The 20,550-nt window shown below is 37.3% G+C and overlaps 1 protein-coding gene across 7 annotated transcripts in view; it reads right to left on the bottom strand.

Moving 5' to 3' along the window:
* Positions 1 to 505: 505 nt before the first annotated feature.
* Positions 506 to 20,550, bottom strand: part of LOC113532238 (coiled-coil domain-containing protein 136) — a 46,901-nt gene continuing 26,856 nt past the window's right edge. For 5 of the 7 annotated variants that reach the window (XM_053241812.1, XM_026923521.3, XM_026923522.3 and 2 more), the window contains 5 exons: positions 19,008 to 19,125; positions 15,689 to 15,923; positions 15,439 to 15,573; positions 13,343 to 13,457; positions 506 to 7,417 (listed from right to left, as the gene is read on the bottom strand). In XM_053241812.1, the coding sequence (XP_053097787.1) occupies positions 13,353 to 13,457; positions 15,439 to 15,573; positions 15,689 to 15,923; positions 19,008 to 19,125 (593 nt within the window). In that variant the 3' untranslated portion in view covers positions 506 to 7,417; positions 13,343 to 13,352. The remainder of the gene's footprint in view (positions 7,418 to 13,342; positions 13,458 to 15,438; positions 15,574 to 15,688; positions 15,924 to 19,007; positions 19,126 to 20,550) is intronic. The other 2 variants (XR_008304772.1, XM_053241813.1) reach the window with 2 other exon arrangements.

Here is a 20,550-nt window from a genome sequence, read left to right as displayed (position 1 = left end):
CAGTAGCTGTTCATTTTAAAACAGATTATTTTCAGGACTCAGTTACAAAGTGACAAAAAGCAGTCCTCTCATAAAATTACTATCCTTCTTTTCCATCCAATTTGGATTAATGTTGTTATGTATTATCATTTTTAACATATTGTGATTCAATCCAAGATTTACAGGGAAAAATCTGAATTTCCTCTCACCAGACTAATAAAGTTGGAGGTTGCCCAAATGGATCAATTGTTTCCAATCAAAATACCATTTAAAACTATGGAGAAAGTGTTACATCCTAGCTAAATTATACATAGTAGTGCAAGGTATTTTGTTTTTCCAGACCAATGGGACTGAAGATTATGAAATTATGAGACACAATCAGGCAACTCTAGAAACCTTAAGGTTGACACTGCAGTTTCAAACCTTTAAAAAGAAAAATTAATAAATAAATATGCCATGTTAGTGCTAAGTCATATGTGTCCTCGCAGATGCATAATATAAAGGTCCTTAGCATACAAAAGAAGACTACATGGATAAACTACTTTATTTCTTTCAAATCATTTACAAAATATACAGTTAGATTACCAAAATACATAAAGTTTTCATCATTTTCTTACACAAAAAGACACTGTACAATAGAGTTTAATGAAGCTGGGTGACACACAGACAGTCAACAGCATCTCCACAGAGTCACACGTATACATTTCAAAACAATAACTTCCAGATTTCAATCATTTACTGATTGAAATAATTGACATTTTTGTCCTACTGAACCAGACCCATTTAAGACCACACTTTTATTTACATGTTACAGAATGGAAGAAAGTATATTTCAGTGTATTGGAAGATAATGGACTTAAAATAGTGAGAAAACTGATATCCATAAGCATCCAGGAACTCATATCATCTATGATCAGTGTGGAGAAACCCACATAAGAAAATTTGAGGTGTTCTATCAGATTGGTATTAATACAACTATATTGTTGTAACTCAAATGAGGCAAAACTTTCTGCAGATTATAGTTTTTCTAACTCATCATTACTGCGCAAGCTGTAAAGCTGTCAAGTTGTAAAGAAATTTTAAAAATATATAAGGCATTCCTTAACAATCCCCTAAGTTCTAGGTATTCAACAGGCATGTTTGTAGTAAAAACTCTAAAGTACTGGGTAGTTATTCTGGCAGAAGTACTTTGTTGGTAAATGGTAGAACATTTTAAATAAAGTACACTAGAAAGCTGGAAAAGTTCTAGCCATTAAACAGATACACAATAGAAGTAGTTAATTACTGTGGTGCAAAGTATGTACCAAAAACAATTTAACTAGAAATGGATAATAAAGAATGTGTTATTCTGTTATAATTAAAATCATTGTTAGTGTTGTTAATAGCTTGTTAATAGCATTCAAGCTACAAAGTGAGAACGACACATATGGCACCATTTTCATCTTTTGTTAGCAACAATCTAGCTAGCGAACAATAAATGGTATGTGTCGTATATTTTTCTCCTCAAAACAGTGAACTGTTTAGTCAATGTTATAGATTTACCAAGCTAATGTGTCTGGATGTTGATTGATCTAAAGCAAATACTAGTTTATAGAGTATCCATCCATCCATCCATCTTCTGTACCACTTATCCTACACAGGGTCGCAGGAAGCCTGGAGCCTATCCCAGGGGACTCAGGACAGGGTGCCAACCCATCGCCGGACACAATCACGCACACGCAATGGACAATTTAGAGATGTCGATCAGCCTACAATGCATGTCTTTGGACTAGGGGAGGAAACCGGAGCACCTGGGGGAAATCCCGGAAGCACGGGGAGAACATGCAGACTCTGCACACACAGGGCGGAGGTGGGAATCAAGCCCCCAAACCCCGGAGGTGCAAGGCAAGTGCGCTAACCACTAAGCCACCGTGCCCCCTTATATACAGTATAACTGATTTTTAAAAAAGAAAGTGCTACTTTGTTTACTGTTGATGTGCACAGCCATGTTGATATGACATCACATGCTGAACTCTGTGTTGAGGAAGCCTTCCTGACTTTCCGAGTTGAGGATGGGGGTTTCTTTGGTTTTTCCGAGGTACGAGATTTAGTCGAACGCAGCATAAGTCAAAATATATAAATAAATAAATACCCAGTGCTTTTGAAATTGTACCACACACATACCTAGTTAATATCTAGAACTTAGGGGACTGTGGGGAAAAAAGGAAAGAAATTATTCCCAATAAATTTAGAGATACACGTAGAAAACATTTGACAGTACAGAACAGAACAGAATAGAGAATAAATTGATTACACCTTATTAACAAAACAAATCAGTCAAAAAGGTAATTGTCATCATTGCAACAATTTCAGAAAATGCAAACAGACTCATGCTCTGCCTGATGTTTTAATGGGGAAAACAATCTTCCCTGCAAGTGCATCCACAGTGAGAAACGTGCAAACACATTCAGTTTTACAGGCTTTACAAGCGCCCACTGCAGACTCTCATCTGTGTTCATTTTATTACAAAAAAACTATACAAAATACCAAATATCTCTGCTGATGTGATGATGCATTAAATTCGAAGGCTTCATGTTCACAGTATATCCCACCAAAGCTGCATACCTATTGATATTATTTATAATTCGGTACAAATGGCCACATTTTTGTTTACTGTGTAGCATGCATTATAAAGTCAGACTGTTAGCAGATCAGGACACATTCAGCTGCGCTAGCGTCGAGGTCTAAAGACAGGATCCCGGAAGACAGCACTGTAGAACAACCTAGGCACACTGTAGATAAGCCATGTACAGGACAAACATATCGATTTCATCTCAGGAGTTCTCTAACAATGTTTCAGCATTATGAAAGAGGCACAGGATTTTATATGCATTCATTTCTTCAGCTACATGTCAGAATTGTGGGCGTTTTGTTTGTAATTAGAGGAGGATAGCTTGTTGGTCAGTTAAATAAGGGTAAATTCTACTGTGTGAAAGGGTTTAGTGATGAATTTCTTGAGAAGTAAAATTATTAAATTAAACTATAACCTGTAACCTGTAAACAGTAAACTGTTACCATAGCCAACATGAAGTTGATTATCTTCCAATAACAGCATGTCCTTCTTTTTGGAGTGTTTCAATTCTCTTATACCACAACAATTTGCCAACATGTCATTTTTTTTTTTATCAGTTTAGTTATATTTAATCAAGTTAGTTCCTCTTATCACTTATGTTACAGCAGCTATAAACAGTCGTTCCCTTTTTTCTCCTTCTTGAAGTTAAGCAGCTTCTCATGTTACAGAGAAACAACTTCATCCATGAAAACTTAAAGCTACAGCTTTACCACTGACACTGGAAACTCCTTCCATAAATACTAAATAAACATATCCTTGCAGAATACTTGACCATATCATCACATTTTTGATCAGCTCATGTGGAGCCATATTCTGCCATATAAGTCCCTGTGTAAGTTGCTGCTGTCTGAGGCCAATCAGCTGCGTACAGCGCTGTGGTATAAAATACATTATAACACTGGTAGCAGTAGGCATGTACAGATAATCGGTTATATACTATATTGTGATATGAAACACTCTCGGTAATGTTATCACACTTTAAAATTCAGTTACTGTGTTCTATTTAGCACAAGGTTGCTTAGATAGGCAGTATTTATAAGCTACTTTGTGCTTTTAAGATAAAATTACTAGGTCAGAGTTTCCAAAAAGTATCGCAAAGATCGTTTTAAATGGGAGAGAGATAGTGTACAATGTGATGCTCGTTCTATCAATTAATGATGATGTTCATGATGCAGTTCTTTTGGGAAACTCAGCCCTGTTTATTAACTGTACTGTTGGAGACAAAAATGTTCAAGATTTCATTGAGAAGTTATGCATTTAGCTTCCTAAAGGTTTTCCGCTTCTCTCTAAAAGGGGAAATCTCAGTTGTAGGAACCAACATAGGACCTTTATGGATTTAACCTTTGATTGATGTTTTTAATTCATTCATAATTGAGACAGGACACAATGGAGAATTTGAGGGTTAAGGACGTTGCTCAAGGACCCAACAGTGGGTGCTTGTTGGAACCAGGGATTTAAACTCACAACCTTCCAATTAATTGCCCAACTGCCACAAAGCCAACACTGCCACGATTTTTTTTATAAGACCATGCAGGGGGTAATAAGCTTATCAGTTTTACAACACAAAGATTATTATTCTCAAGTATAATTCATTGAGAACAGCTTTTAGACAAAATACATTTTTGAACAGAAATTGCATCATTTGTGTATCTTCACTCTTAGAAGTTCTTAGACCTCTTAGTTCTTTGGTCTGTCCTTCTTGGGGAACCCTTAAAGAGGAACCTACAAAGGGTTTTACTTGCACTCAGATCCTCTATAAAGGACAAACACTCTTAACCACCCAAAGAACTATTGAGGAATATTTTTTTCTAAGTGAAGCTGCATACTTTAGATAAAGCTACTGTATTCATGCTACACGTCTTGTATTGTCCATGCAAATATTTTTTTATATTTCTTTCAAATTTAGTGACATTGTTATGTTTTGGCTCTAACCTTTGGCTCTGAATGGGTGAATCATAAAGGCATCTATATGAATTTCATACATCGTCTTCTATTTCAGGGGAACAAAAGTAATGGACAATTTAGAGTTACAGTCAATCCGGGGCCTATACTGGGAACAATAGGATACACCATGGATGGGACAGCATTACATCACACACACACACACACACACACACACATACTCTTTAAATAAAAGTTGTTGAAGTTGTTGTAAAACTTGAGTTGTTGTAAAACTTCCGGGCAGATTGTATTGTTGTAAAATGCCACCTCCAGGTTTATGGGGACATTCTTACACATTCATACACATTGTATTGTGGTAAAATGCCACCTCCTGGTTAACGAGTCATTCTTACACACTCATACACTTGTATATCATGGTATGTAAATGTAAAAAACTTAATTGGGGCATTATTGAGGTCAGAAAACAACATACTGTATATGACTTCCAGTTTACAAGGATACTGAGGTGTCCTTATAAACCAGAGTGCCCTTGCAATGCTGGTGAGTAACCCAGAGTTTTGTCCTTGTAAACCATATATACCAGAACACACACACACACACACACACACACTCATCATTCACACCTAGAGGTCATTCAATCTGCTGGCATGTTTTGGGAGGTCCACAGGAAACTCACATGAACAAGATGAACATGCAGAATGCAATTAATTTGTATAATTCTGTGACTTCAGCAACTGATGCATGTAAGTCACAAGAACTTGAGGAACCTTATTAATGGGATTTGAGTCAGCAAGAACCTTATTAATGGGATTTGAGTCAGCAAGAACATCCAGTTCTGTGGCCTGGAAATGATAAAATAAGTAAATTTCACTTAACGGCAGTCTTTCTTTAATTAGATTAGATTAGATTCAACTTTACTGTCACTGAGCAAAGTAGAAGTACAAAGCCAACGAAATGCAGAAGTGCAAATAGTCAGGCAAAACAATGTTGCCAAGCAGTTGATTTTGAGACACCTAACTGTGCTCATGTCTTTGTGGAATCTTTAAAGGTTCTAGATTTAATCTTTGTATATAAGAGAGGCATGGTGGTTCTCTGGTTTCTTCCCACCTTCCAAAAACATGCCGTTAGGTAGACGGGCAATGCTAATTTCCCCCTAGGTATGAATGTGTGTGTGTGTGTGTGTGTGTGTGTGTGTGTGTGGTGCCCTGTGATGGACTGGTGTACCATTTATGGTGTATTCCCCCCTCACGCCCAGTATTCCTAGGTTGGCTCTGGATCCTCCGTGACCGTGACCAGGATGAAGCAGCTACAGAAGACGAATGAATAAATGAATTCTTATTATTATTATTGTTAGGTATATTTCAATGAGCATAGACTGTAGGTAATAACAGATTTCTGAACAGAAATTGCACAATTTATTTATCTTCCCACTTAGAAAAAAGTTCCATCTAACAAACTCTTGAGGAACCTTTTTGAAGATGCATATTTGAGGAAAAGCTACTGTATTTGTGCTACACGTCTCTTCATGGTGGTCTTGACTGTATCTGTGAAATAATGCTGCCAGGCTGCTGATTCTGAGACACTTAATATTGTGTTTGTGTCTCTGATTCATTTATTCTGCAGGTTTACCATACAAGTATTGACATTTCTTGACATTTCTTTGGTTCTCATGTTGGTAGATGACAGACTCCAGATATATAAAATATCATATCTAGAGACAGTTCTAGACCTTTTGTTAGCTCCTCTGGACAGGAAAGGATGATGCGATGGCACGGGTATCCAATTGAGCAAATGCTTATGGTCCCCTGAAATATTTAAAGTTCACTATCTGGACTTTTTTTACTTTGTTTTCTTTTTTTTTTTTTTTTTGTTTAATTCACGTGAGTGGCATACAGAGCCAAAACACTGATGTCTAACTACTTGTGAGCTGCACTGTATTAGTTGCTTGAGAGCAATATTTGCTCTGAAATATGATTCTCTGAAAGGTCAATGATATCATTCAAGAAATTTTCTTATATTCACTACATTTCAGATTTTTACAAAAATAACCTACTCTTTTATATGTTAGTATTGTTTAAACTCATTACATCAAGTCATATTGATTACACACACGCATATACAAAAATATCTATCCAACGTAAAATGGTTATGACCATCAATGTTAGAAATTATACAGCAGTTTAGTTAGTAGTGTATCATATACTGTCAGAGTAATAATTGTATAGTGGTTTACGATTAATTGAGTTTATCAATGAATGTCAGTTTATCATAATCCCAGTGTCCTCTCTTGCTACCACCTGAATTATTTTGCCTCCGTAACGAACATCCCTCTGAGCTGTGACGGAAATGAAAAACACTTACATCACAATATTGACATTTAACATTGGTGCTGGTTAAACTGTCTAATGCATGCTTTAGAACAGATACTTGCTCTTGTGTTAAAACAAGCTAAACATAAAATATCACAAAAAAAAAATCTAGCCAGTGTTTGAAAAGTGACACACAACTGGAAGAATTTGCGTATCACATCACATGCTGTCACAGCACATCTTAAAAGCAGCACGTCTAAAGCCACAGACTGTCCAAAGCAACGAGAGAAGAGTGTGTTTGAGGGTGAAAGCGCACACAACCAGAAGCAAGAAACCAAAGCAGCACATGTGAATGTGATGTTTTTCCTCCACTGAGACTGTACAGTCCGTTTCAGCAGAAGTTCTTAGACATGATTATGGCAGTTGTGAGTGTGAATACATCCATGAATGTGTACCACAGAGAAGGTAAGCAGGCAAGTGGATATGAGACATTGACCTGATCGAGGTCACTTCCTGTCCAGACTCAAGCAAACGCTCGGGTCAAACTGGGTACGAGCAAAACGGCCGCTGCTGCCATGGTAACCAGCATAACAAGGTTCCAGTCTCCCTCTCGCTCCTAAGATCAACAGGAAGAAGAGTTTAATTCAGAGGTGTATTGTCATAAAAACATAGATAATTTGTCAGTTCATTTGTGGTTAACAGTGTGCCTGTGATATCTTTTAAGTGCAGATCAGCTTTTATTTATGTTAACATCACTCAAATCATTTATAAGCACCTCAGAAGTCAGCAGGAGGACACATCTGCTAGAGATAGAAAGGATTCTCAGGGGTCTTTGGATGGTCACTGGTTCTAGCTTTCTAAATGGGATGTACCTTACATTTTTTTCTGAAAGGGAAACCCTCTGTCATAGGGTTCTACACAGAACCTTTACATTCCCCAGATGCACAAACTGACAAACATAAGAGCATTAGATTTAACCTTTTTTTAAAATGTGCACTTAATTTACACACAAAGCATGCTTTGGAAGACCTTGGATCAATTTTGGTTTTAGAAAAATGGGTTCTTTGGATAGATAAGGTTCTAAATCTATGTACCATTTTAGTACTTGTTGTCAACATCCTCCATTCTGTAGTTGCTATAGTTGTTGGGTTTTTTTTCCCAGAATGCAATGTGCTCCTGAGTGGTACAACACAAAAGTATTCGCTCTAGAGTCTAGAGAGCAAAATTAGCTGTGATCTCTGGGTGGGAGGGATGGAATACACTCTGTCTTGTCAATCAAAGTGACACTAGCCATTCGTGGGAGTCTGTGAATGTGGAAGAGGGCAGACAGCACTTCCTCTGTGTGTGTTGTATTGCCCTATGATACAGCATGAGCAGCAGTTCGAAAAAAAAAAAATTTGGTAGGCTGGCTTCACGTGTCTTTGAGGACATGTGTGTTACCCTTCACACTCCCCAGCTGGTAGCTGTCATATGATACGGAGAGCTGGCTAGAATTGGGGATTTTTGGACTTCATATCAAATAATCCTTTGTGCTCTAACATCTAGCAGTCTAAAGGGTTGTTCTGTTTGTCCCTCTGGGAGAAGCCTTAAAATTTTTGTGTAATGTTCTACAACAGAGATTTTTCCTTTGAAATGCTAGAACAATTAACCACTATTTTAATTAAATTTAACAATTGTTTCTCTTTAGTGTTTGAAATGACCAGTGATCAACATGTAGTGTGAGAACATATGAGACATAGCAGGAACAGAGGTGAGCAACATGGTGAAGGCCAGTCCACGTATTGTATTGGGTAGAACCACAATATAGACGATATGCTGATAGCACTCTGATAACTGCAGGACTGCTTTTTAAATATTGCATCCATAAATCTCCAATCTCTCCTCCACATTTAAAAAAAATTCTATTGTTATTTATGTGGGTGGTGCAACAGGTAGTGTTGCTGCCTCACAGCTCCAGGGTCCCTGGTTTGATCTTTAGCTCGGGTTACTGTTTGTGTGGACTGTCTGCATGGGTTTCCTCCAGGTTGTCAGGCTTCCTCCAACTTCACAAAAATACAGGTAGGTGGAATAGCTAAGCTAAACTGCCCCTGGGTGTGAACGTGTGTGTGCACAGTGCTCTGTGATGGATTGGCGTCCTGTCCAGGGTGTATTCCCACATCACTGCCAGTGTTCCTGGAATAGGCTCTGGATCCATCCATAGCCACCCTAACCAGGATAAAGCTCTCACTGAAGATGAATAAATGAACAACAATAACAACTACAGGAAATGGCTCAGATTCCATTTTGGCCATATGATAAACATGGGAGTTTAAGATCAAATGCTGTTTGACTGGCAAGAGGACCATTTGTGGTTAAAAAAAAACCATACTGCATTATTCTGACAAATAATTAACTGAAGGCCTTGTAATAAGTATGACATTGCACATTCAACATATTAAGTTGTGGGCTCAGGTTACACAATTTGTGGCCATAACATAATAATTTGTATCCATCAGATACATAAGTTTGTGGCCTCGAAATATTAAATCCTGGCCTCAGTATATTCATTCGGAGCCACATTTTATTTAAAAAATAACCTCTAGGTCATCTCAGAACCTCTGTAGTTTTAAACAGTTACATTTACATTCATACATTCATTGAAGCTTAGCATTTCAAACTGAAGAGATGACGCTCTTTTAGAAATAAAGCCTCTGTTGATTCAGCAAACACTCTTCACAATGTGTGGACTCAAAGAGCTAAATATATTCTTCCCTGCGTGACCTGCAGAGACGTAAACAGCTGAGAGCAATGATCTAGTAATGACTGTAAACAAACAGTGTTTTTCTCTCACTCTGCATGTGTGTGTGTCCCTCCTGCCATGTGTGTTTCAGTTTGGCCCAGGTTGCTCAGTAATGTCGAAATAAGATTTGTGTCATGTTTTTGACAAGACTGCTGATCTCTACAGGTCTCAGGGTGAACGTGAGACACACGTCATTACTTCTCCTCTTACCGAGTGCGTCAACTGCACTGCGTGAAAACTGAACCTCTAATACATTTATAAATCTCCATTCCTGACTGTTTTAGGCACAGTGTTTGAGCTATACCACATTTATCATGATCAGAGTTCACCACTGGTTCAGGCTCAGGTCACTGCTTGAAAAGTTTCCATAGTGGTTTATATATTCAGTCCAGGTTTTAGCCGCAGTATGAAGCCAGAATGGCCAGAGGCAAGACATTTCTATCCACTGTGATTTTATCACATGCAACACCAAAGCGAGCTCAACGGGAGATCAAAAGGAAAAGCAGCAGGAAGACTTCCATGCTGAGTAACTGGCTAAGTTCCACGGTGCTAAAACATAAACATAAACCATTTTACTGCTTATTGCTAGAAATTCTTTAAGGTTTGATATTTCCAATCAGATAGAGAGTGTCTTTTAGTGTCTTTTCCAAATCTGATTCAACTCTTCTATTGGCAACATAGTATCAAAACCTAAAATCTTCAAACGGTTCATTTGAGGGTGAAGGCCTTGTATTTAATATGCTAAGGCCACGATTTTTGGGGGTTCATACTGCAGATAATAACCTGATGAAGAAAGCCACAACTGTAAAATGGGATGGGGCTAGAATACATTATCAAGAGGTCTATGTATAGACAAGAAATAGTTCACCACATCTTTCAGAGATTGTGCATATGAATTCTGACAATGCCACAACATAATCTCCCTCCACCATTGATCATAGTGACACTAGCCAATCCTGGGCATCTGTGAGCTCATGTATGTGGAAGAGGGTAGATAGCGCTTTCCTCCGAGTGTGTTACGCTGCACTGTGATGCAGCAAGAGCAGCAGTTAGTTGGTTGGCTTCACATGTCTTTGAAAAAGCATGTGTTAGACTTCACCCTTCCTGATCAGTAGCTGATACATGATAGAGGAGAGCTGGCTGGTGGGTGGGAATTGACAAGTAACCAAATTGGAAAGAAAATGGTGGAAAATCTCAAAAAAAAAAAAAAAAAAAGAAAAGAGAAAAGTTCCTGTAGAAATCTAAAACCAATATTCAACTAAATTTCTGTCTACTCAGTATTAAGACCCAAAGTCCTCTAAAGTTTCATTTTTTGTCTTCAAAGTTTTCAAAGTTTGTTAAATAAAAGGCAAAGTTTTGCCTTTTATTTAACTCACTAAAGCCACAATTTTTGAGCTCATAGGTGGTAACCTGATGAAGGCAATTATAAAAAGGGATGGGACTAGAATGAATTATTAAGAGGTCTATGTATAGAAGTTCTATGTAGAACCCAATAACAGAAGGTTTTCCTTTCAGAAAAAAGTTCCTGTAGAAATACTATAGAAATGTAGAACTCTGTAGAAATCTATGACCATTAACCATCCAGTAAACCCTTAAAGAGTATAGAATGCAATATTATCTCTTAGAAAAAAAGTTTGTCAGGTCCTCAACAGTTCTAGTCATCTTTAATGGGTCTATTTGAAACCTTCTCTTAAAGAGAAACTCTGTTGTAGACTTTCACACAGAACCTTTAAAGGTTTCTCAAGAGAATAAACCAAACAATCTGTCAGGGTTTTTCTGAGAGTGTAGTTTTATTCTGTGATAGAATTTTTTTTATAGATTTTTATATTGATTCTGTGAATTATATGAGCTTCCATGTGCAACCGTGAGGCACATTTATTAGCCATTTATTAGTTTGTTACTCCATTATGTTATGAATAAAATAATCCAGTCTGTTTATTCATTATTGGGTGAAGTAACATTATATATATATATATATATATATATATATATATATATATATATATATATATACATATATATATATATATATATACACATATATATATATATATATATATATATATATAGAGAGAGAGAGAGAGAGAGAGATAGATAGATAGATAGATAGATAGATAGATAGATAGATAGATAGATGTACAGTGATACAAAGAGCACACATCCAGCAGGTAGTAAGTCAGGAAAATAGCATTTTGGCCTTTCATTTATGCGAATCACCTCTTAGTCTTGAGACTCAGCAATGTTAGCACAGTTTTAGACGACTGAGTGCAGATAGGAACAAAAAGACTTACGCTCATCAAAATTAGCAATGTGCTGGATTCTACCAGTAAATTACAAAAAAATTAGAGCCCCCGTATTTAACACAGCACATTTGTGATATATGTGTGTCTGCCTGGGAAAACCCTTCACATGATGAAATTTTGATAGAAATTTTTATATTGTTCTGAAAACTACACACTTTTCTGTGTGAACTGAAACATGTTCCTCTTTTGCATGTAACTCAACCACAAATAAAGGCACAGTATACAAAAATCCAAACTCCAAACAGTGAAAAAGGAAGAAAATGACATTTAAATATTTCATTCTGTGGCGCAGGAGCACCACGGACATTTTGACAGCTGGTATATGATTACAAGCTGAATTGATTAGACCCAGCTGAACAGATTTTGTCCACATGCAGTACTATGTACTGTGTACTAAATCACATGCAAAGAAATGCTGTAAAGAAAAGACGCATTCAAAAATAATGAAATTGAACATTTCTACATTTTAAAAAAATTCTATAAAGAGCAGTAAACAGTAATAAATTAAACAAAGTCAATATTTGGTGTAATAACACTTTGATTTTTTTTAAATCAGTAGTCTAAAGTACAATTTGTGCAGTTTTATAAGAAAATTAGCTGTAAGTGTTACTGAGCATCTTGCAGAATCTGCCACAGTTCTTCTGGAGACTTTGACTGTCGCACTTGCGGCTTGTTTATGCAAAACTCAGCAGCGTTCATTATGTTTTTTTTTTTTTTGTCGGGAAGGTGGTCTGTTATGTAATATATTGCTTTCATAACTAACATACAAACATTTTTCTCTAACAATTTAATTGTTATTGCAAAAGTAATGTTTGGAAATCTAACATGTTTTTGTACTGACTCAATAAGGCAGAAGCCATAAAATAAACATCAGAAATACAATGGTGAAGACTTTTGCGCAATACTGTATCTATCCAACAAATTGATCAAATCGTGACGTTCACTGTGTGAGGAAATCACACTTGGCAATCAAGTTTTGGGACATTTTTTGGCAGACTGGCTGTTTTTACCAGCATGCTTGTTAATCTGGCTCCTTACCCAACATGAGGATTGTGGAAAGAAAGCCAAAGCAAGATTAAAAAGTACATAAAAGCATTTCCATGTTTTTTGGTAAAATGTGTTTATGGCTTCTTAAATATGAGGTGTCAGAGTATGTTATAAAACAATTTCAGTAAATTTTTTTTAGTAAATTCTTTATCTTTTGATGGTTTGAATATGAAAATAGAATGCAGGCATAGCAACATCTGATGGGTTTTCCCAGACTGCTACATACGCTCAGAATGGTTGTGAAACAATGTGCACATCCATAAAAATTCAACAACAGTGTGCAGCATTCAACATTGATGCTGCAATAATTCTGATCATCCATTATTATCTAAACATCTCTCACTTCTTCAGTTTGTGTGTCCAGAAGTCAAATTGAGATGATCATAGAGAAAGAAAAGGCAAAGTGCCGTACCTTTCCCTCTTTAGGACAAGAGCTCCGTCCAGCAGCACCATATCAGCGCCATTATTACAACCATTCCTATGAAGGGTATGGAGAGAACAGGGGACTCAGATGGAGGACAGGAGTTCTGAGAGGGGAAAACACAAAAGATTGCAGGGACGGATGAGGGGAGGAAGAGGGGGTGGAGGAGGTGGTGAGAGAGAAAAAATGAGGTGAGAAATGGCATGCATTATATAAAACATACAAAATAATCCAACATGAACATGAGGGTTTAAAACACAATATATACAAAATGTATATATATATATATAATATGTACAGAGAGAGGGAATGAGGAGGAGATGGATAAACCAGATAGATAGATAGATAGAGAGAGAGAGAGAGAGAGAGAGAGAGATAGCCAGCCAGCCACATAGATAGATAGATAGATAGATAGATAGATAGATAGATAGATAGATAGATAGATAGATAGACAGAGACAGGGAGACAGACAGGCAGATAGATAGATAGATAGATAGATAGATAGATAGACAGAGACAGGGAGACAGACAGACAGGCAGATAGATAGGTAGATAGATAGATAGATAGATAGATAGATAGACAGAGACAGGGAGATAGATAGATAGATAGATAGATAGATAGATAGAGACAGGGAGACAGACAGACAGATAGATAGATAGATAGATAGATAGAGAGAGAGAGGGAGACAGACAGGCAGATAGATAGATAGATAGACAGATAGATAGATAGATAGAGAGAGGGAGACAGACAGGCAGATAGATAGATAGATAGATAGATAGATAGATAGATAGATAGAGAGAGGGAGATAGATAGATAGATAGATAGATAGATAGATAGATAGGCAAGTTTATAAGGAAACATTAAATTAGTTCAGAATTTGATATTGCGCAGTGTGTGTGTGGTGATCGCAGGGTGTATGGTCACACAGTGGTTAGAAAGCAACAGTAAGGAAGCGATGGCAGACCACAGGAAAGGGAGAACAGAAAAAAACACTGCTATTAGAACATGCCAATGATGGTTAAATTACAAGACGAAGACCTCACACTCATCCCATCAATCATCTAGAGACAAAGGCCATGTAAAGGTCTTGAGAACTCTGAGAGCATCACAGTGTAAGCAGGCTAAAAATGATAACACTAGCACCATGGAGGGCGAGTGAGTGATGTAAGACAAAGTACTCAGACTGGACAGACAAAATCTATCATCATGGGATTAAGTACAGAATTTAAAAATCAGGAATCCGATCAGTGCCCATTATTTTAATGCACATTGGTACACAAGCATTAGTATGGCTCAGGAAAGCTTGTTCTCAGATTTCAAGTTTAGTTAGTTATAAGGGTTAAGATAAGTTAATCTAGGTTTGTTAAGATAAGTTTGTTATAAGAGAGCTCTTGGTTTATTAGACTATTAGATCACACTCATGGGACAAATTGATACAGAAAACATAAAGCCCAGGATCAATATGTGCAAGAAGAAAGCCCTGGGCTTCCACTTGTATATTTGAGTGCAAAAGTTAGTACACCCTAATGACAAAAAACCAAAAGACAAGGAAATATTGTTTTACAGTCAAATAGGGTATGTTAAGATATTAATAGTGAAAGTCACAAACATATTTTCCGGGACTAAATACAGGATTAAAAAGGGAAATTAAATTAGTGGCTAGATCAACACACAAGCATTAGTATTTGATCTATGGCTTTGCAAGTATGTATTGAGGACATCATTAGACTGTTAAAGCACACACAAGGGGACAAGTTGAGACAGAAAACATAAAGCCCACGATTAATGTGTGTGAGGAAGTGACCAGCTGATCAAGCTGAGACACACACACACTTGACCAATGATGAAGTGATCTGAACAACATGGACGCTGGGAGACAGAGTCTTCACTGATGACTGTTATTGCAAGCGTACAAACAGACGCATGTTAGCATTGAATGTTGCACTGTAGAGTGTTTCATTATCCAGCAGTATAACTTGCAAATTTTATCCTAAGCAAGCAAAACTTAAGACCCCTAAATTAACTATATCTGAACTAGGGGATGAATCATATTATAATTAACCATTCACCAGGTTTCAAGCACTTACCTGGGCCTTCCTTCCTGCCAGCCTATCAAGCTCCGCCCTACAGCGCTGTAGCTCTGCCTCCAGCTCAGCCCTTTCCTTCTGACTGCTCTCGTAAAGTCCTTGCAGCTCGAGAAGTTCTCCTTTTAACCCCTCACACTGAGAAAGAAAGACAGTGGGAGGTTTAAATAGTCAACAGATAGAGAGTATTTTCAAGAAACCATAGTTGGTGCAAACTTTTGCACTCAACAGTATTCTGGTGGCTGTATTATACCTCTCTTTGGACCTGGGATGCTCTTTCCTCAGCCTGTTTTAGCTGGTCTCGGAGAGCGAACACCTCAGAAAGCTCCTCACTCCTCTCCTCAGGATTCACAGCTTTGACCTTGCTCGAGTTCTTTTGGAGACACGAGTCCACCTGATGAGTCATCTGCTCCGTCTGTAATATGCTCATGTAGACCTCGGCCTTCACTGCCTGCTCCTCATCCACCTTCTGACCGTCCTGCTCTTCTCTAAGAGCAGAGAAAAGGAAGCAGTAAAGCAGCTGCATTAGACATTTACAGAGTGTGGTTACTAGTAGTGGGTAATGCGATCATACATGAAAACTTAGTTTATTAGCAAAACCCAACTCAAATTATATTTAAAAAAAAAAGATTTAGGGTTCGTGTCTTTATTTTTCTTGAGCGTTCTTTGGATACTTTAGTGTCCCTAGATGGACAAACGGTAGATAGTAAGACCTATGTGTGTGTGTGTGCAGAGGGAGATGTTGGAAGGAGCAGTAGATCCTATCCTGCACATCAATATTACATCCTACAACATTTTATTATAACAAACAGTATCAGTGTTCATATATTAGGACAATTAAAAAAAAAAGGAAACAGGATCAAATTCAGTATCCCTAGAATCTACTAAACCTGAACACTTTTTCACAGTATGCAGTGCAGCTGGGTGGCCGATCTCGGGTAGGGATAATAACAGAATGGTAATTCAATCACGTGACCTAAGCCTCAAAGCCACCATCCTAAACATTCCTGAACTCCTGCACTCCGAACAACGTTACTACAGAAACAGAGCAATAAATCAGCCATTCTCAAGGATATGTCTGCCACAGATCTCACAAAGGCATGGGCTTCAACCAGGGGTGGAAAGTAAGGAACTCTCATTACAGTCCATGAGTACAAGGTTCACTCTAATGGTACTTTCTGAGTTATAAATATGTCATTGTACTTTTACTTTTACTTGAGTATTTTTTTTATATATGTTAAATTGTACACATTGTACACACACACACGCGCACTACAGTGTAAACCCATATGAGGATGGGTTCTCTGTTGAGTCTGGTTCCTCTCAAGGTTTCTTCCTATCACCATCTCAGGGAGTTTTTCCTTGCCACCGTCGCCCTGCTTGCTCATCAGAGACGGCACACACACACACTTCACTTTACTTTTGTTTGTGTAAAGCTGCTTTGAGACAATGAAAAAGCGCTATACAAATAAAAATGAATTGAATTGAATTAAACTTTGTTACGTTTATTTTTGATCACTGTTACAGTAAAAAGACAAAAATGAATAATGCATTTAAGTCTGGAAGACTGTGAGTCTATTAAAAGTCTAATAACCCAAAGACCCAGTCAAAATAAAGCAGTTTCCTGCACAAAGTCCACACTTCATGCATCAAATGCTCAGTCTGCAGCAATGTCTGAGACAGTGGAGGCAGCTAAACTTATCAGGTATCATCAGTTTTAAAAGCCTCAAATGAAACAGTGTAATAATAATCTTCAAATTATGCAAGCCAGAAGCTGTGGAGCTATTGGCATTTCACAGCTCAACATGCTAGCTGCGGAAACATGTACAGGAAAGCCATTAGCTAGCTGAGTAAGCTAGACTAGCTAGAGTTATACAGTATGAAACACACTTACGGTAAATCACTTTAATGTTCAATATTACACAAAAAAAGTTAAGTACTACTACAGCCTATACGTAATGCTCAGAATAATGTGTAAGGGACATCTTTACTAGATAGCTAACTATGCTGCTAGAAACATGTATTAATTAACATGAGCTAGCTAGCTAACAAAACACAGCAAGCTGCAGAAACTACAACAGTATTTGGCTAGGTATCTAGCCAGATAGCGCTACTTTTCTTTATATACTGTTAATAGTCGAGGTGATGTTCACTTCAGCATAGCTCACTTGGTTAGTTAACATAATAACAGAATAGAAAATGTAGAATAAAATATTTTTGGATTTGTTGTGTCAATTGTAGATGTGTGAAATGTAATTTGTGAAGTAATGACTTAAGTAGTTTTTCACCAGACCATTTTTACTTGATCATGATGTGCTAAGTGCACTACTTTTACATTTAGTCAACTGAAATATTACTGCAGTAGCAGTACTTTTACTCCAGCCAGGCTTTTGTACTTCAGGCCTCTTTCCACCACTGGCTACAACTGAGTAAATCCAACAAACACTATCGTTATGGAGCACTGAAACTCCCAAAGCCAAGAAATGTGTGTTTAACATGGTTAGTTTGAAGGAGACGAATACTTATGGAGGGTACAATAGAATGACGAAAGAGAACATAGCTACTGTTCTGTCGCTGTCAGCAAATATTGAGTGATCTTCAAATAACATCAGTGTTCTTTCGTTCTTTCCTTCTGCTATTCTATAAATTGTCCTGTTTAACAAAGTGATGAGTGGGAACTGAGGACTGAGGAAAAACGTAATGGAAATTTTTTTCTTTTTCAAAGGGGTACTCTTTTTTTACAGTGATGAAAAAGAAACATGTCAAAGCAATCATCTGAGAGCCATTGTAGATAGTTCCTAAATTTTCTCATGTCTCTCAATATGTATTACATCCAGGATGAGGGATGCTGTTCAGTGCTTTATGTCTTTATGGTAAGTGCTTTGACAGAACTGCATGAAGGAATTCGACTCCTTGTTGTCCAACACAGAGTGTGTTTAATCTCAACTTTCTTTGGTTTCGTAGCGTGACGCATTTCTGAGTGAAACCAACACAGCTATTAGCAAACATCTCTTGGCGTGCAAAGGGATATGGAACGAAGAGCAGAGTGTGTTTTAATGAATTTATTTTGTCATCCAGCTAGCTAACATGACCTAACATTGCAGTATTACTGAAAGGATTTTAAACTATATTCATACACATGTTCATAATCTTCATCACTAAAGCTAGCTAGCTAATAACCTGATAGTATTACTGAAAGAATCATTGTTAAATGTAGCCAGCTAGCTTACATATGCTAAACAGACAAGAATTTTAATATAATTTTTAACTATTAAAAAAATTACTGCTAATGAGGATAAGTTGTAACATAAGCTAAATTTACAGGATATTTTTACGAAAACGGTTTTGAGTGCAGTTATATAACAAAGAAGGGGTGTGTCTAGGTTTATGTAAGACACATCCATCTGTATATGACATACCCATCTGTCCCAATTAAAGACATGTCTATCTGTACCATATGATGATCTACAGCCAGTCTACCATCAGCAGACAAACCATAACCAGTGAAACGGCTTAGATTTTCCCCTCAATGATCACCGGTTGTTTGATTGACGGGCATCATGGCCATTCACCTGTCTCTCTGCTGTTCCAGCAGCTGCAGTTTCTCAGCAAGATGCTTGTTGTCGTTTCTCAGAGTCTGACACTCGTCCATCAAGGAGCGACATTTTTCCTTCAGCTGGCCCACCTCTCCTGTCCAATCACAACACAGGGACAGAATACATGCTTTCAGTAAAGCCTGAAATAGATGAAAACAGGGTTGTAAATAATTTACATTGTTTTAGCTGAACTGATGAAAGACACAAAAAAATATAGATATTTATTGAATTAAAATGTTTGTAACTAAAAGAAAAATGAATAAAAATCAATGAATTACAAAGGATCCTGAACCGTACAGTACAGAACAGTATATTAGAATACAGAGTGTAGTATAGTATAGGAAAAATTAGAATAGCATTGTATAGTAGAGTATAATATGACAGGATTGTATGATATAATGTGTGTATTGTATTGTATGACAGGATGAATCCTAAAAAATATGGTAGTGTGGTACAATACAATATACAGTAGAATAAAATAGCATAGTACAGTATTGCATAGAATAGTATTGTATAGTATAGAGTAATATGACAAAATGCTATGGATCCTGTCCACAGGGTATAGGGTATATACTATATAGGAGACCTGTAGAATAGCACAGTATAGTGTAACTTTGTATAGCATAGTGTACTAGAGTATAGGATAAAATAGTATGACAGGATAGTATAGTGTGGTACAGTGTAGACTACAGGGTGTCCCAGAAGTCTCCATACAAAGGGGAAATTAACATTTTTTTAGCAAAATGTCTTCCAAAAGAAGACAAAAGAAGAACGTTTTAAAATCAGTCTCATAGCTGGATCGGGAAGCTGTCGCAAGGTTGCAATGGACTTTAACAGGAAACATGGCAAGCACATCACACACCACACTACTGCCAAACTTATTAACAAATTCAAAAAGACTGGAAGTGTTGTGGACCAACTGAGAAGTGGACGCCCACGAACATCCACTGACGAAGGCACAACTGATACGGTGTTGGCATACGTAGTCCCCTATGCATGGAGACTTTTGGGACACCCTGTATATAGTATAAAATAGCTTAGTATAGTACAACATTGTCTAGTAAACTTTGTCTACAGCATAGTTTTGTGTAAAATATGGTATGGTATGGTTTGGTGTAGTATAGTATATCGCTCTTTACCACCATCATCAAGCACAAATTGAGGGAATCTCTATGAAGAACGATGCTCCATTCCTCCAGTACAATTCCATGCCAAGCTGTTCTGGTAGCTCGTGGTGGCTCAACACCTTACTAACACACTCTATGTTGGTTTAATATTTAAAGTGTCCCCCATCTGTATGTGTGCAAACATTTTTAATTAAAAGACCAACACAGAACAGCAGCTTGTTGTTTTTGCTTGGCAAATAAGCTAGTTATCGTTTACATATCCTCAAAAATGCTAAACCAACACTGCCTCCTCCTTCAAATCAAGTAGGAACAACCTTTATCCATCTTTCCCTGCTGCCGGTACAATGTGTGTGTTATGCATGAGTGTGGTCCAAAGGGCATCAGAAGGTCAT

The sequence above is a fragment of the Pangasianodon hypophthalmus genome, chromosome 18 (genome assembly GCF_027358585.1).
Source record: "Pangasianodon hypophthalmus isolate fPanHyp1 chromosome 18, fPanHyp1.pri, whole genome shotgun sequence".
NCBI lineage: Eukaryota > Metazoa > Chordata > Actinopteri > Siluriformes > Pangasiidae > Pangasianodon > Pangasianodon hypophthalmus.
The sequence above is the reverse complement of the archived record's forward strand: the minus strand, read 5'-3'. Positions and strand labels throughout refer to the sequence as shown.